Source organism: Theropithecus gelada, chromosome 4 (genome assembly GCF_003255815.1).
Source record: "Theropithecus gelada isolate Dixy chromosome 4, Tgel_1.0, whole genome shotgun sequence".
Taxonomy (NCBI): domain Eukaryota; kingdom Metazoa; phylum Chordata; class Mammalia; order Primates; family Cercopithecidae; genus Theropithecus; species Theropithecus gelada.
The window spans coordinates 44,904,785-44,921,014 of NC_037671.1; the positions used below are offsets into that span (position 1 = coordinate 44,904,785).

The window sequence follows — 16,230 nt, forward strand, 5'->3', positions numbered from 1 at the left end:
ATGATCTCCAAATTCATAATTATGACACACAAAGGAAACAATCTTTTTTTTTTTTTTTTTTTTTTGAGTCAGGCTCTCATTCTTTCACCCAGGATAGAGTTCAGTGATACAATCATAGCTCACTACAGGCTTGAGCTCTCAGGCTCAAGTGATCCTCCCTGCCTCAGCCTCCCAAAGTAGCTAGGACTACAGACATGGGCCACCATGCTCGGCTGATTTTTAAATTTTTTTGTAGAGATGGGGTCTTGCTATGTTGCCCAGGCTGGTCTCAAACTCCTGGCCTCAAGTTATCCTCCAATCTTGGCCTCCCAAAGTTTTGGGATTACAGGTGTGAGCCACCATGCTCGACCTGAAACAATTTTAGGAAGCAAATTATGTTAAGAACAGAAATTGCCTTTACTGTCTATGTTAATGACTTAAATTCTATGTTAGGACACCTCAAGAGATGATGTTTTTGCTTCTAGGCTGGGACAATCCCAGTTTTCTTCCAGGTTGACTCTGTCCTGAGTGGATCAGTGTAAGGAAGTTGGGCAAAAAAAGAAAAAAAAATACACAGAAGAATATTTCAAGATATCTCATTATAAATATCTGTACAGATATGTGCATACTTTTTTCTGGACAGAATCATGAGAAAGTGTTAAAAATGATTTTCTTTGGGGAGAGGGATTTGGGGTAAGAGGAATAGGAAGTTTTCAATTTCCCTTTTTTAAAAGATTCCTTTTCAGTTTGAATTTCTGATGTTATACATATATATTACTTTTAAAAAGTGATAACAAGGCTTAATTGTATTGTGAGGTTACAGGGATACAGACAATGTCTTATTTCCTTTTTTAAAAAACTGGTTAATATCATAGTATTGGTTTAAAAAAATCCCAAAACAACATAAACATAAACATGTCCTAAACCTGGTCTGGCTCAGAACTTTTCCCCCCATATGTAATTTACAACCTACTTCTGGGAATAAATTAACACACTTGACAAAAGGTGTAAACGATTTTCTGACAAACTCTAGAGATTGAAGACTTCGTAGAAGCCCAGTTACCCAGCTGTCAGTCAAGAGTCTAATTACCTTTAACTAAACACGGTTTTCTTTGATATCTAGTCTAACAATGTTTACCTCTTTTTTTTTTTTTTTTTTCTTTTTTGATGCAGGGTCTCAGCTGTGTCACGCAGGCTGGAGTGCAGTGGGCCGATCACAGCTCACGATGGCCTCAACTGCCTGGGCTCAAGCAATCCTCCTGCCTCAACTTTCTGAGTAGCTGGGAACTACAGGCGTGCCACCACACCCGGCTAATTTTTTGATTTTTATCAAGAGAGTCTCGCTATGTTGTCCAAACTGGTCTCAAACTCCTGGGCTCAAGCAATCTGCCCCCCTCGACTTCCCAAAGTGCTGGGATTACAGGCATGAGCCACCAAGCTTGGTCTGATTATCTGTAGAAATTAAATGTCTTTATCAAGAGTAAATCTTTGAATTGGCCTAATAGACTCTTTTTCCTTTGCAGCAAGATTTGTGATAAAGTTTGTAAGTGGTCATTACTAAAGCGTTTGAAAAAAATTTTTAAACATGTTTTAAACCTTCAAAAAGCTGGGTAATGTTTACCTCCATTACTTGTATAAAAGATGAGGGTTCGATGGATGACAGGACATAGAACCACAGGAATAGAATGTAATTCATGCATTCCTTTGACAAGTATTTGAGTGCCTACCCTATGCCAGACTGGCAAGTCCTTGGGGGTCTACCACGTGCCAGGCAGTGTTCTTGAAGCTGGGGATACAAAAATGAACAAACGAGATTCGGGGAATAAAACTACAGTTCCCACACTGTCTTGCTCTTTGGCTTTTTTCCAAGGGGCCCTACTTTCCACGACTCTCTTCCCATGATTCTCGTTGGGCAGAAAAGCCCCGCCCGCCTATCTGCCATTTAAGCCGCGCCCCTTGGGAATGGACTACAACTCCCACAATGCATTCGAGGGGCCCCGTATCAGGGCGCCACCTCTCTCCCGGCTTTGCTGGGACGACTACAGTACCCAGAACGCCCTGCTTCGCCTCTTGGGTGTTATCGCCCCTTTCCCGGTGCCGGACGCGGTAGTGGCTAGCCAGAGTGTCAGGCCTGGGGTTTTCTGTGTCCTTCCCTGGGTCAGGGACGAGCCAGTGACTTGACCCTTGGGCGCTAAGCTTGGGAGGGAGCGCAGGAGGCCGCTGTCCTTCCTTTCCGGTTCACGTCACCCTTCTCTCCTTCTCTTGCTCCACCTGCAGCCACTTGGACGGCTCCGGGACTGATTGCCTGGGGCAGGGGTGGCAGTCGAGGCCGCCGGGGCCGAGGTGAGGCTGCAGCTCCCCGGGCGGCGGTAGCGCAGTGGAGGAGGAGGAGAGAAGATGGCGTCGGAGCTGGAGCCAGAGGTGCAGGCCATCGACCGGAGTTTGCTGGAATGTTCGGCCGAGGAGATTGCGGGGGTGAGTGCCGGGACCCGGGCGGGTACGTCCGCCCCTCGCAGGCCGCGCCCGCGGGGAGGAACCGACTCCTGGACGCCCTGGAGCAGCCCGGCCCAGACTTGGGGAAACAGCTGTGCCGGCCCTCGCCTTGTGGGGTAACAGCCCGGGGAGGCCACCGATCCTGCCCCTCTCTTTCCATTTTCAACAGCTCCCAGAGCTGCGCTGTGCACTACCTACGTTTACTTTCCCTTTCTGCCCAGGAGAGCGCACGGCTCTTCCATCATACCTCCTTTCTCCTAGCCGCCCATGAAGTCTCCCAACACAAAGGCCTTTGCCCTTTATATGTATCAGCTCTTGGAAGAGGAGAAGAGACGCTTCTTGTGTTTTTGGTATAATCGCCCTACTTTATCTAGTTGATTGCTTTTCCTGAGATAAGCGGAGCCGTGTGCTCCTCCGACTAAACATGCCACCCTAACCAAGCCCCTACTTTGTTTTTGGGACTGCCACAGGCACCAGGAAGGCAAACGACACTACCCTTCGTTACCCCTTTCAGTGCCCCCTTTTTTTTTTTTTTTTTTTGCACCGGTTTGATTAGTTGACAACGTTGATGCATGTGTGGAAAGTTTACTGAGTATGAGAAAGTAGTCGTGGAGGCTGGGAAATTTTAAAATTATTTTTTCTAGGAGTTAGGGGTAATTGGATGGAGAACAAATGTTACATAACGTTGATAGAGCAGTTTTCAACGAATACTGTATAAGCTAAACGTGAGAATTGGTCACAGTGTAGTAGGAGCAGTTATGCTCCAAACGTAAAACCATTCAAACGCAGTATAGCATTAAAACTGTAATATGAATATTCTAGTGTAAATAGCAGAGTTGTAGAGTAATAAACTCAACAGCATCTTTCACCAATAAGGACAGGAAACACCCATTAGAAGAGATTCCCCAGAATGATTATGAATGGACCAAGACAGCTTGGGCCCCACCTCTAAGACCTCCAGTTAAAAAGGCTACTAGGAGGGAAGTGACCCGTGAATAAAAGTCAGCAATCTGAATGCTACGAACAAAATTTGGGATTGGGGGCACTGTGGAGCTGTTGGTCAGTGAGTAGTTATTTTGCGTGAGTTGATGAGGACATTAAGTCCAGGTAGAAATGTCAGCAGTAGAGGTGAAAACTTTAAAGAAATACGTTGTTAAATGCTGAATCTTTGCTTGTTTGGGTGTGTTTTGTTGTTGTTGTTTGTTTTTGTTTTTGAGACAGAGTTTCGCTTTTGATGCCCAGGGTGGAGTGCAATGGCGCGATCTCGGCTCACCGCAACCTCCGTCTCCCCGGTTCAAGCGATTCTCCTGCCTCAGCCTCTCGAGTAGCTGGGATTATAGGCATGCATCACCACGCCCCGCTAATTTTGTATTTTTAGTAGAGATGGGGTTTCTCCATGTTGGTCAGGGTGGTCTCGGACTCCCGACCTCAGGTGATCCACCGGCTTGGGCCTCCCAAAGTGCTGGGATTACAGGCGTGAGCCACTGCGCCCTGCCTTGGGTGTGTTTTTTTAAACCTACTTACTTGTTTAGCCTAGGTCTGTTTTCATTTACTTTCTACTTAATATTGCACACAACTCAAGGAATTTCTGCCTTTCGTTTATCAGAGATTTGAAAAAAAAAAAAAATGAAAGTAGTGTTACAAGTAAACTGTTAAATAGTAATGACAGCTGTTTGCTCTCCATGCCTCTTCTAATTGATATCTGTTGCTTACCTCAAAGTACTGTTGTGGTTTTTTTTTCTGTCACTGAATTTTGTGTCTTGGCCCAGTGATAGAGGATACAAATTCCGTTATCCCATTCTAAAAGTGCAAACTATCAGGTGATAGGAGGTTCTCCAATTTGTAGAGGCTCCTGAGAAAACTGGTTATAAAAGTAGTGCTGGAGGCCAGTGCTCCTAGTTCTTGTTCAGTGAAATTCTCAGGCAGATGCAGTAGGGAAAAATCAAGGGAAATGCAACAAAAAATTATTAATTTGGACTTCATTTGAGTTTGTGAAGATCACAATCTGAGCTACATTTTACCCTGTTTGCTTTTTTTTTTCTTTTTTTTGAGACAGAGTCTTGCTCTGTTGCCAGGCTGGAGTGCAATGGCACGATCTTGGCTCACTGCAACCTCTGCCTCTGGGGTTCAAGTGATTCTCCTGCCTCAGCCTTCCGAATTACAGCTGGGATTACAGGTATGTGCCACCACGCCTGACTAATTTTTGTATTTTTAGTAGAGACAGGGTTTCCCCATGTTGGCCAGGATGGTCTCGAGCTCCTGACCTCAGGTGGTCTGTCCACCTTGGCCTCGCAAAGTGCTGGGATTACAGGTGTGAGCCACCGTGCCCAGCCTACCCTGTTTACTTTTAAATGCCTTCTGAACAGTAAAATTTTTTTTTAAAAGTTTAGTCTGGGCCGGGCGCGGTGGCTGAAGCCTGTAATCCCAGCACTTTGGGAGGCCGAGGCGGGCGGATCACGAGGTCAGGAGATCGAGACCATCCTGGCTAACATGGTGAAACCCCGTCTCTACTAAAAATACAAAAAACTAGCCGGGCGTGGTGGCGGGCGCCTGTAGTCCCAGCTACTCGGAGGCTGAGGCAGGAGAATGGCCTGAACCTGGGAGGCGGAGCTTGCAGTGAGCCGAGATCGCGCCACTGCACTCCAGCCTGGGTGACACAGCGCGAGACTCCGTCTCAAAAAAAAAAAAAAAAAGTTTAGTCTGAAGACCAACACAATTCTCTCAAATAGAGAAGATGCAAACTTTTTTTTTTTTTTTTGGTAAGAGATGGGGTCTTACACTGTTGCCCAGGCTAGAGTACAGTGACATGATCATAGCTCACTGCAGCCTTGACCTCCTAGTCTCAAGAGATCCTCCTACCTTGAAAATGAATATTAAAATATAATTCCTTCAATTATATGACCTTAATCTTGCCTTACTTTGTGAGGACTTTACTGTCTGTATTAAGTTAAAACACCTAAGATTTAAAACTTTTTTCAGCTTAGGCTTCAGCTTTTTATCACACATTTAAATTAATAAAGTTTTCTCTTAGGTTGAAAGTACATTTTAGGGAAGAGAAACAAGTAGAGAAAACAGTGATTGTAGGCTTCAGACCTCTGTCATTGGTAATTTGTTAGGATCACTTCCATTTAAAAATCACCTAACGAGCACTAGTGTCATCCTTTCCACATTTCATTTACACATCGCTTTTCTTATTCCTGTTATAAGGAGGAAGAACTTTTTGTGATCCCATCCATTCCAGCTAGTATGGCTCACAAAGAAAAGCATCTAAGCTGACTCTTTAGTATTTGTAAGTTTAGGATATTACAGTGGCCCTCTCTTCTCATTCTTCTCTTGTTAGAATTGATTCCATAAGTATGACTTTCCCAACATTTCTTGACTCGGTTTACTTTCCATACTACATATGGTTATAGTGTATTCCAATGGGTGATTGTGGCTTTAAAAGTAAACATGCCGGGTGTGGTGGCTCACGCCTGTAATCCCAGCACTTTGGGAGGCTAAGGTGGGCAGATAACGAGGTCAAAAAATAGAGACTATGCTGGCCAACATGGTGAAACCCTGTCTCTACTAAAAATACAAAAATTAGCCAGGCATGGTGGTGCACCCCTGTAATCCCAGCTATTTGGGAAGCTGAGGCAGGAGAGTTGCTTGAACCCAGGAGGCTGAGGTTGCAGTGAGCCGAGATCACGCCACTGCACTCCAGCCTGAGTGACAAAGTGGGACCCCGTCTTTTTCCCCTGAGTATAAAAGAAATACAGGTTGGGAGCACTGGGTCATGCCAGTAATCCCAGTTATTTGGGAGGCTGAGGTGGGAAGACTGCTTAAGTCTGAGAGTTTGAGACCAGCCTGGGCAACATAGCTAGATCCTGTCTCTACTTTAAAAAAAAAAAAAAAAAAAAAGGCTGGGTGTGGTGGCATGAACTTGCTGTCTTAGCTACTGAGAAGGCTAAGCAGGGAGGATCGCTTGAGCCCAGGTGTTCGAAGTTATAGTGAGCTATGATCATGCCTCTGTACTCCATCTTGGGTGATAGAGACCCTGTCTCCAAAAACAATTTTTTTTTTAATAAATAGGAATTTGTTAAGTTTTGTAGATGTTAGGTCTGTATTAGTTATCTTTTTGCTGTACATTTTTTAAACCGTTTTATTGAGATGTAACTCACATAATGTACAGTTCAGTAGTTTTTTAGTATATTCAGAGTTGTGCAGTCATCACTATGATCAATTTTAGGACATTTTTATCACCCCAAAAAAGAAATCCTGTACCTATTGGCAGTCACTTCCCATTTGCACCTAAACTCCTGAGGCCTAATGAACTACTAATTTTTGTCTCCGTAGATTTGCCTTTTCTGGATATTTCGTATAAATGGAATTCAACATACTGTCATTTGTGACTGACTTCTTTCTCTTAAGATAATGTTTTGAAGATTTATCCATGTTGTACCATGTTCAGGTTGAGTATAGTTACTCTTGCCACCAGGAGTGTTTTGGATTTTGGATTTTTTTGGATTTTAAAATATTTGCAGTTATACCAGTTGAGGATCCTTACTCCGAAATCCAAGTGTTTCAATGAGTACTTCTTTGAGCGTGACCTTTGAGCATCATGTGGGTACACAAAGTTTCAGATTTTGGATCATTTTGGATTTCACATTTTCAAATTAGGGATGCTCAACCTGTGTCAGTAATTCATTCTTTTTATTGCCAAATGACATTCCTGTGTGTAGGTAAACCATATTTTATTTGTTCATCAGTTGGTGAATATTTGGGTTGTTTCTACTTTTTGGGTATTATGAATCATGTTGCTGTGAACATTCTTTTACGAATTTTTGTGGGGACCTATGGTTTTGTTTCTCTTGGGTGTGTGTGTGTATATATATGTATATGTGTGTGTGTGTGTATATATATATATCTATCTAGAAGTGAAATTGGTGGGTTATATGTTAACTATTTTGAGGAACTGCCGGATTTTTCCAAAGCCGTTGCATTGTTTTACATTTCCACCAGTAGTGCATGAGAGTTGCAGTTTCTCCACATCCTTGTCAACACTTATTTTTGCCTGTGCTTTGATTACAGCCATTCTTTTGGGTGTTGTGCCTTCTCATTGTGGTTTTGATTTGCATTTCCCTCATGAGTCATGTTGAACATCTTTTTATGAGCTTATTGGCCATTTTTATGTCTTCTTTGCCCATTTTCAATTAGTCTTTTGACCTATTAAATTTCTATTTTTATTTGTAAATACTCTCCTCCATTTGTAGGACTCTTAATATAATTTGTTTAAATTTTTTCTCAATATATTCCCCAAAACTCCCAATTGAGCACTAGTGTTTTTATTATTATGAGCACTAGTTGTTTCATGATTAACTTACATGTTGCTTATCCTTGTTTGAAAGCAAAACCATAAGTGGTTAAAGGATACAATTTTGATTGGGTATAGAATAATAGAGACTATAATAAAAGGCTAACCTCTAGGAATTCTTTCATTTTTCATTTCATTTTTATTTTATTGTACTTACTTTCTATCCCAAGCCTTAAATTTAGCATTCAATAGAGGGAAAGCTCCTGGAAACACTGTCATAACATGTTTACTTTAGCGGGATGAGTTGACAGTTTCTTTACTTCCCTTAAGAGGGACTTCTAATAAGGTAGTGAATGCTTATTACTCTCTTGTGCCACATGGGCGTGACAGCTACAAGTGTCTGAAATAAAGACAAATTAAAATGCAAACCAAACTGGAAATCTCAATTTTTCATGTTGAAGAAACAGTTGCAGTTAGCATGTGTTAGTGAGAACTAATATGAAAAGCTATAGATTTTATTCTTTGGGGAAATATGTGAGCTACTTCTGAAAGACAGTCATAAATTTTTCTTGCTTTTTATATTAAGTGTATATGTTTAATCAGGTTAAAGTGCCTGTAATAGAGCCCAAATCTTTTAGGTGATTGTGAATTTTTCATATAATGGTAGTAAAGTTTTCATTTTTGAGACGGAGTCTCACTCTGTCATCCAGGCTGGAGTGCAGTGGTGCAATCTAGGCTCACTGCAACCTCCGCCTCCTGAGTTCAAGCGATTCTTCTGCCTCAACCTCCCGAGTAGCTGGGATTACAGACACACACCACCACTCTTGGTTAATTTTTGTATTTTTAGTAGAGATGGGGTTTCACCATGTTGGCCATGCTGGTCTCGAACTCCTGGCCTCAAGTGATCTGCCCACCTTGGCCTCCCAAAGTGCTGGGATTACAGGCGTGAGCCACCATGCCCAGCAGTAGTAAAGATTTTAAAAATGGGGAGCATATGCATGCCTTTCTTGAACCAGACTTTTAAATCTTGTTATTTATAATAACATGTAATAAAGAGTGAAATACTTGCTTGTTTTACTAATAATATTTTTATGTAAAGTGAGTAGTTTTTTGTTGTTGTTGTTTGTTTTTTGAGACAGGATCTCACTCTGTCACCCAGGCTGAAGTGCAGTGGCATGATCATGCCTCACTGAAGCCTCAACCTCTGGGGCTCAGGTGATCCACCTCAGCCTCCTGAGTAGCTGAGACTACCGGCGTGCACCACCATGCCCAGCTAATTTTCTTTTATTTTTAGTAGAGACGGGGTTTTGCCATATTGCCCAAGCTGGTCTTGAACCTCTGAACTCAAATGAGCCACCCGCCTTGGCCTCCCAAAGTGCTGGAATTACAGGCATGAGCCACTGGGCCCACCGATTTTTTTTTTTTTTTTTTTTCTTAACCAGATGCTGATACTAGCGTCTGAATTTTTGTTGAAGAAATCTGTGAACAAATTTGCTCTCTTGTTACAGTCACTAGACTACATAATTTTTTTAGAAAGCATCCCTTCTAAAGAGATCTTTCATTCTTGTATTAAAATTCTGCAACAGTGAAGTTTTACAGGAGTGGGAACATAAAATATAAGAAAAAAACTGGTTTTTAAATAAAATCTTTCAATGTTGTAAATTAAAATAGTCTGAAGCACTTAACTTTCTAGGATCATGGAGGTGAATTATTTTGGTCTTATTGCTTAATTTTTTGTTCATAAAGAGTAAATTGAATCCCAGCACCTTTGGGAGGCCGAGGCGGGCGAATCACCTGAGGTCAAGAGTTTGAGACAAGCCTGGCCGACATGGTGAAACCTTGTCTGTACTAAAAATATAAAAATTAGCCAGGTGTGGTGGTGCACGCTTGTAATCCCAGCTACTCAGGAGGTTTAGGCAGGAGAATCACTTGAACCCGGGAGGCAGAGGTTGCAATGAGCTAAGATCGCACCGCTGCACTCCAGTCTGGGCAATAGCGCAAGACTCAAAAAAAGTTGCTTAGGATAATTTGACTCCCTTCATTCTTGTTTTGGTTTGCTGACAACAGGTGAAAAATGAGACATTTAGCTTTGAATGAGGCCAAAAAAGATGTATTTTAACTCAAAGAATAAGATTCTAGTATGCTTGTTGAGGACTCTGCTTTTTCTTCTTTTTTTTAAACTTGTCCTCTTTATAATTACTGAGGATGTGTATGTATATATAAACTTTTGATTGAATCACTCTGAAGGGAGAGAATACTTAAAACCCATAGGATTGTCTCCTAAGAAATGCTGCTTCTTTTTTTTTTGTCCCCTAACCACTTGACCACCAGGGAAGAAATGCTGTGGTTTTGAAAGTAATTTGGTCTCTTTCCTATTTGCATAATGTAAACACAACAATGTAAGTAATGTTTGGAAAATAGTGTAGTTTCACCTTAAGTGTGAAAACTCTCACTGTTTTTGGTTATAAGCTTCTATCTAGTCCCTTAACTTATGAACAAAATTTTTACATATTTAGTAAAAGTTCTCTGAAAACATGAAATTGACTAGAAAGTTAATATACGTCACCTCATGCATATTTAAAATCTCTCTCTGTATGTTATTTTTAGAAGGAGTGGTCTGAAGAATATACAAGTAAATAAAATAGCTAAAATGAAGACCTTATATTGACTTCTTATAATGTTAGATATCACTTGAACATACTCTTTTTTTTTTTTTTTTTTTTTAATAAAAATGTAACTGGAATTTAGGTGATAATCCATAGGTAAACACTGGAGGTTTTTTAAAATTTCAGCTTTTACTTTAGATTTAAGGAACACATGTGCAAGTTTGTTACATGAGTATATTGTACTCAGGTAGTGAGCATAGTACCCAATAGGTAGTTTTACAACCCACTTCCCCCTTCCTCCTCCCCTCCATCTGTGGGTTTTGTTCACGGTTCAGTTAACTGCATTCTAGCAGAAGTGAGTCTTTTTTTTTCCCTTTGAGACAGACTCTTGCTCTGTCGCCCAGGCTGGATCTTGGTTCACTACAACCTCTGCCTCCTGGGTTTAAGCGATTTCTCCTGCCTCAGCCTCTCGAGTAGCTGGGATTACAGGCATGCGCCACCACGCCCGGCTAATTTTTGTATTTTTAGTAGAGATGGGATTTCACCATGTTGGCCAGACTGGGCTTGAACTCCTGACCTCAGGTGATGCGTTTGGCTTGGCCTCCCAAAGTGCTGGGATTACTGGCATAAGCCACTGCACCTGGCTTCTTTTCGTATGTTTTTTAAATACAAAACCTGGGTATCCACACCGAAAAATCTGAAAAGGAAGCAAAGCTAAAATAGGGAAATGGGGAAAATAACAAATTTTGGTGGAGGATGCAGGGGAGATCATGCATTCAGTTATTAAGTTGGTGCCTATGAGATCTAAGTATGATCATGCTTTAAAATTTGTTTTTAGTGGGGAGAGCAAATGGAAAAGGCCTTATAGAGGGAGGTTGATCAGAGAAAGAAGGTGTAGTTGGTACAACAGTCTCTTGTGGATTGACTTATTCATAAGAGACTGGTATATAAACTCGTTTATCAATCATTAAGAAATGTGGTGTATTAGCTATTCATGTTCACGATACATATTGGCTGTTCATGTTCACTGTACACTCTTCCTATGGGCAAACTGGCAGAATTCGTATCACAATGAGAATGACATTTGAGCAAAGCATTAGGAAGGATGTCAGATGAGCTCAATGGTTCATGTCTTATATAATGATTTCTTGTAATTATTTTCTGGTACTGCCTAGAGAAGGTTGCTTCAAGAGTCATTTTGCAGGGAAGGAGGGGGGCTAGTTTCATTTTAATTTTGCTTACACTTAAAAGTAGCATTTAAAAATCCTTGGCAGTTTAATAGGCTAAATTTCTAACGTATGGTGGTGAGTGTTGTAAACAAAATATTTTAACATGCTTTTGCCATTATTTTTGTACTTAAAAGAAAGTAGGGTGAATTTGTTCAAATTAGTTTGTTGGTGTTTCAAACCATTTCTTCTTTTTTCTTCTTTTAAAGAAATGGCTCCAAGCAACTGACCTCACTAGAGAAGTGTACCAGCATTTAGCCCACTATGTACCCAAAATCTACTGCAGGGGTCCCAACCCTTTGCCACAGAAGGAAGACATGCTGGCACAGCATGTTTTGTTGGGACCAATGGAATGGTACCTTTGTGGTGAAGATCCTGCATTTGGATTTCCAAAGCTTGAGCAAGCAAACAAACCTTCTCATCTTTGTGGTCGTGTTTTTAAAGTAGGAGAGCCTACATACTCTTGCAGGTAAAATATTTTAATTTTCTTTCTAGGAGGCTCTTGTTTTATTTGACCTCTTTTTTTTCCCCTGAAACCTTAAAATTTTTGTTTAAAAATTATGAAATACCGTATCTGCTTAAAAATCTGTATTACAAATACATGCTGTTTAATACATAATTAAAACAAATATTCTTGTAATTATTCTTGATCAAAAAATATTGTCACCAGCATTCTAGAAGCCTACTGTGTGCTTTCTTCCTTCCCCCGTAATTAACTGACATCGTGACTCTTGCAATAATCACTTTCTTGCTTTTCTTGATATTTTTTAGTTAACAGTAATTCTGATGTTCAAATTGCCCTAGGTTTGGCTAGTGAGAGCCCCGTCACTCCAGCTTCTTTGTCTTTTTCACATGCCTTCTTTAGTTTGTGGGTGCTTCTTTCCTTTCTGACACAACAAGATGCTCCCAGCTCACTTTGTACTTGCTCTGACCCATATATAGAATCAGCCATTTCTTTAAGGATTTTTCTTTCATTTGGGAATGGTAGTTAGAAACCAAGATCTGGGTGCTATACGTACTTACTGCTATTAGGAAGACTATTCTTTTTTAAATTTCTTGGTGAAAATTGAGTATACAAGGGTAGAAGATGGAGAATAAAGTGCCTTGTCCTCTTTTTGACTATCCTATTTTCCAGAATTCATAATTGTTAACATTTTCCCGTATATCCTTTCAGAAATTTTCCTTTTTTTTTTTTTTTTTTTAGATGGAGCCTCACCCGGTCGCCCAGGCTGGAGTGCAATGGTGCGATCTTGGCTCACTGCAACCTCCACCTGCCAGGTTCAAGTGATCCTCCTGCCTCAGCCTCCCGACTAGCTGGGATTACAGGCGCCCACCATCACGCCCAACTCATTTTTGTATTTTTAGTAGAGACGGGGTTTCACCATGTTGGCCAGGCTGGTCTCAAACTCCTGACCTCAGATGATCCACCTCCCTTGTCCTCCCAAAGTGCTGGATTATAGGCGTGAGCCACTGCACCCAGCCTCTTTCAGAAATTTTCTGTGTGTATATAGGCCAAGATATATAGCAATTTTGAACCTGCATACATACACACATAAATACAGATGGGAATATGTTACATATACTGAGCTCAGTTTTCTCTTCTGTAGTTAACAATAGCTTAACGTCTTTCCATATCAGCTTATATAGCTAGATAATATTCTTTTGTGTAGATGTGTTGTTGATGGAGACATCATTTAACTTTTTCCTGTAAAATTTAAATTTAATAAGCTAATTTTGGTGAAGGCCTCAGGGTATCTATGGTAGTTTTTCTTTATCAGCGTATTTAGAATATCAGTAGAGAACAGTGTATATATTGAAAAATTATGTTAGACCTAGTTTTTTGTTTGCTGTTACAGAAACCACTTTGAATATTCTGTTGATGTTTGGAGCAGTAGACCTAGTTGAACCTCATGACTTACAGATAGGAAATTGACACCCCATTGTTCAATAATGTTCTTTGTATTCGTAGGATCTAGTTCCAAATTATTCATTTGTCTATCTTATCTTTTAATCTTCAGTCTGGAACATTTCCTCAGTTTATCTGTGACTTTCATGATCTTGACACTTTTGAAGATTACAGACCAGTTATTTTGTTAATGTCCCCTCAGTTTGGGTTTGTCTGGTTTTCATAATTAGATTCAAGTTGCATCTGTGACAAGAGTACCACAGATGCCTGTGTTTTAACCCTGTCAGGTGGTATATATGATTTTGATTAGTTCTATAACTGGTGATATTGATCACTTGATTAAAGGGATGTCTGCAAGACTTCTCCACTGTAATGCTACTCTTTTCGCCTATGTGATCAATGAGTATGTTATTGGGAAGTACTTTGAGACTATTAAGTATCCTCTTAATTATCAAACTTTCAATTTATTTATTTATATCAGTATTTGTGGGGTCTCATTATTATGCTCAAATTGTCCTAGATTTGGCCAGTAGGAGCCCCTTCGAGCTATCTTTGTTCTTTTTCATATCTCTATCATCCTTCGAGCTCTTTTTCTTTTCCTTTCCTTTTCCTTTCTTTCCCTTCCCTTTTCCCTTCTATTTTTCCTTTTCTTCCTGGTACAACAAGATGTCCCAGGCACATCTTGAGTTTTCCCCTGCCCCAACCCTGAAATCAACCATTTTGCCAAGGATCCTGGTTCTTTTTAGTGGAAGATGGTGTTGACAAATAAGATGGTATGTGTGCTTGTCGCTGTTGGTGTCATAACTCTCAGGCTGTCTCAGTGGAGCTGTATTTTATACCCATCTGTATAAATGTATTGAAATAGATACTGAAAACCATACATCTGTGGTGATCTCTCCAGTTCTCATCTAAGGTTCTTTCTAGTTTTCTTCCTTTGCATATTTTTAATTTCCTTCTCTGACAAGAGAAAACCTGATTCTCATTTTCCTGTATTTGCTTATTTAATTATTCTCCTGTATACAACCATTCTGCTGCTGCCCAATTCTCTACGTAATTGTCCCCCTTTACCCATTTGGATTTTGTGTTCAGTACTGGGCCACAGTGGCCTTTCCCTCCTCTTTTTTTTTTTTTGAGATGGAGTCTCACCCCATAGCCCAGGCTGGGTTGTAGTGGCATGATCTTGGGTTACTGAAACCTCTGCCTCCTGGGTTCAAGCAATTCTCCTGCCTTAGCCTCCTGAGTAAGTGGCACTACAGGCGCACACTGGCTAATCTGTCTATTTTTAGTAGGGATGGGGTTTCACCACATTGGCCAGGCTGGTCTCGAATTCCTGACCTCAAGTGATCCACCTGCTGCAGCCTCTCAAAGTGCTGGGATTAAAGGCATGAGCTACTGCGCCTGGCCTCCCTCCTGTTTTGATAGGGCAGATCCAAAGTAAGTCTTGTTCTAGGATGTATAGTTTTTATTATTTGTAGGGGGTCCCACAAATAACAGAGACACTCTGATCACATGAGTAATGCCAGGGATTTAGAGATTACCTCCCAGGAACCAGATCAAAGACCAGCCAGGTTCTTCATTACATTGTTGTTGAGAAGGTAAGTGAGATCCTTTGTGTGTAGTACGTTACACAATACTTGGCACACAGTAAACTCAGAGTAAATGGCCATACTGGGTGCTGGGGATGAATATCTCATTTTAAAAGTAGGTGTTTCCATGAAACCCAGCGCCCTGGTAAAATGACACGGAGTCTGTTATTTGGAAAGATGAAATATGGTTATTGGAATTCTGGGAAGGTTTCTAAACTAGACCCTTCAGGATAAAGGTGACTGATATCCATAATGTGGAAGGTTTCTTTAATGAGAAAAAAAATGTTATTAAAGGATCTTTTATATATAGTACTTGGGAAAAGGATTTGTGAAGGGCATAGATTAGTTTTGCCATGGGAGTTATTTGTTCATAGTTTCTAAAATTGTATTGGTCACAAATTATTTTTCTGAAGTCTCCATGGTGTCAGAAAAAAGCCATCTCGGTGTTCATAGGCAGTAAGCTACTTTTTATGTACTGTATTAGGAAAAGAGTGGTCAAACTTATCTCATTATTCATTATTAAATAGAAATGGTTTTAGAGTGTAAAAAATCTTAGTGGGCAAAAATCTTAGTGTTGATTTTTATAATTGTATATTTTGACATTTTTTATAACCATTAAGAAAAATAAAACATGAGTAGAATATGAAATCATACTTTCATGAGTTAGGTTTTTAGCTTAATACTTCTTTTAAGATACGGAGAAGTGAGATTTTGTCCCCTATTTTTTTTAGTGTAGTTAAATTGAGAACATTCTTTTTTAACATTTAAAAACGTATTGCATGAATGTTATAGATAACCAGAAGTCAGCATTGGGGGTGGGGGTGGCTTATGCTACCATCAGGAGTGTTTTTGTTTCTAGGTAGTATTTTATGATGCTTTATTAACTATTAAATAATTTCGCTGAGGCCTTTTTTTATTTTTTTGCTTTAATGCTGTTTTGTATTGGTATATAATAATTGTATGTATTTATGGGGTATATGTAATATTTTGATACATGCACATAAGGTGTAATGATCAAATCAAGGTAACTAGGATATCCATCACCTTGAACATTTATCATTTCTTTCTGTTGGGATGTTTTAGCTCTGATTCTGCTGGTCATGACACTTGAGATTATGCTAAAAATGATAACGCTACAATC

General features: G+C 40.3%; 1 protein-coding gene across 3 annotated transcripts in view; it reads left to right on the top strand.

Annotated features, from left to right (window-relative positions):
• Positions 1–2,066: 2,066 nt before the first annotated feature.
• Positions 2,067–16,230, top strand: part of UBR2 (ubiquitin protein ligase E3 component n-recognin 2) — a 132,248-nt gene continuing 118,084 nt past the window's right edge. For 2 of the 3 annotated variants that reach the window (XM_025383367.1, XM_025383365.1), the window contains exons 1-2: positions 2,067–2,454; positions 11,807–12,066. In XM_025383367.1, coding sequence (XP_025239152.1) covers positions 2,377–2,454; positions 11,807–12,066 — 338 coding nt within the window. In that variant the 5' untranslated portion in view covers positions 2,067–2,376. The remainder of the gene's footprint in view (positions 2,455–11,806; positions 12,067–16,230) is intronic. The other variant, XM_025383366.1, reaches the window with a different exon arrangement.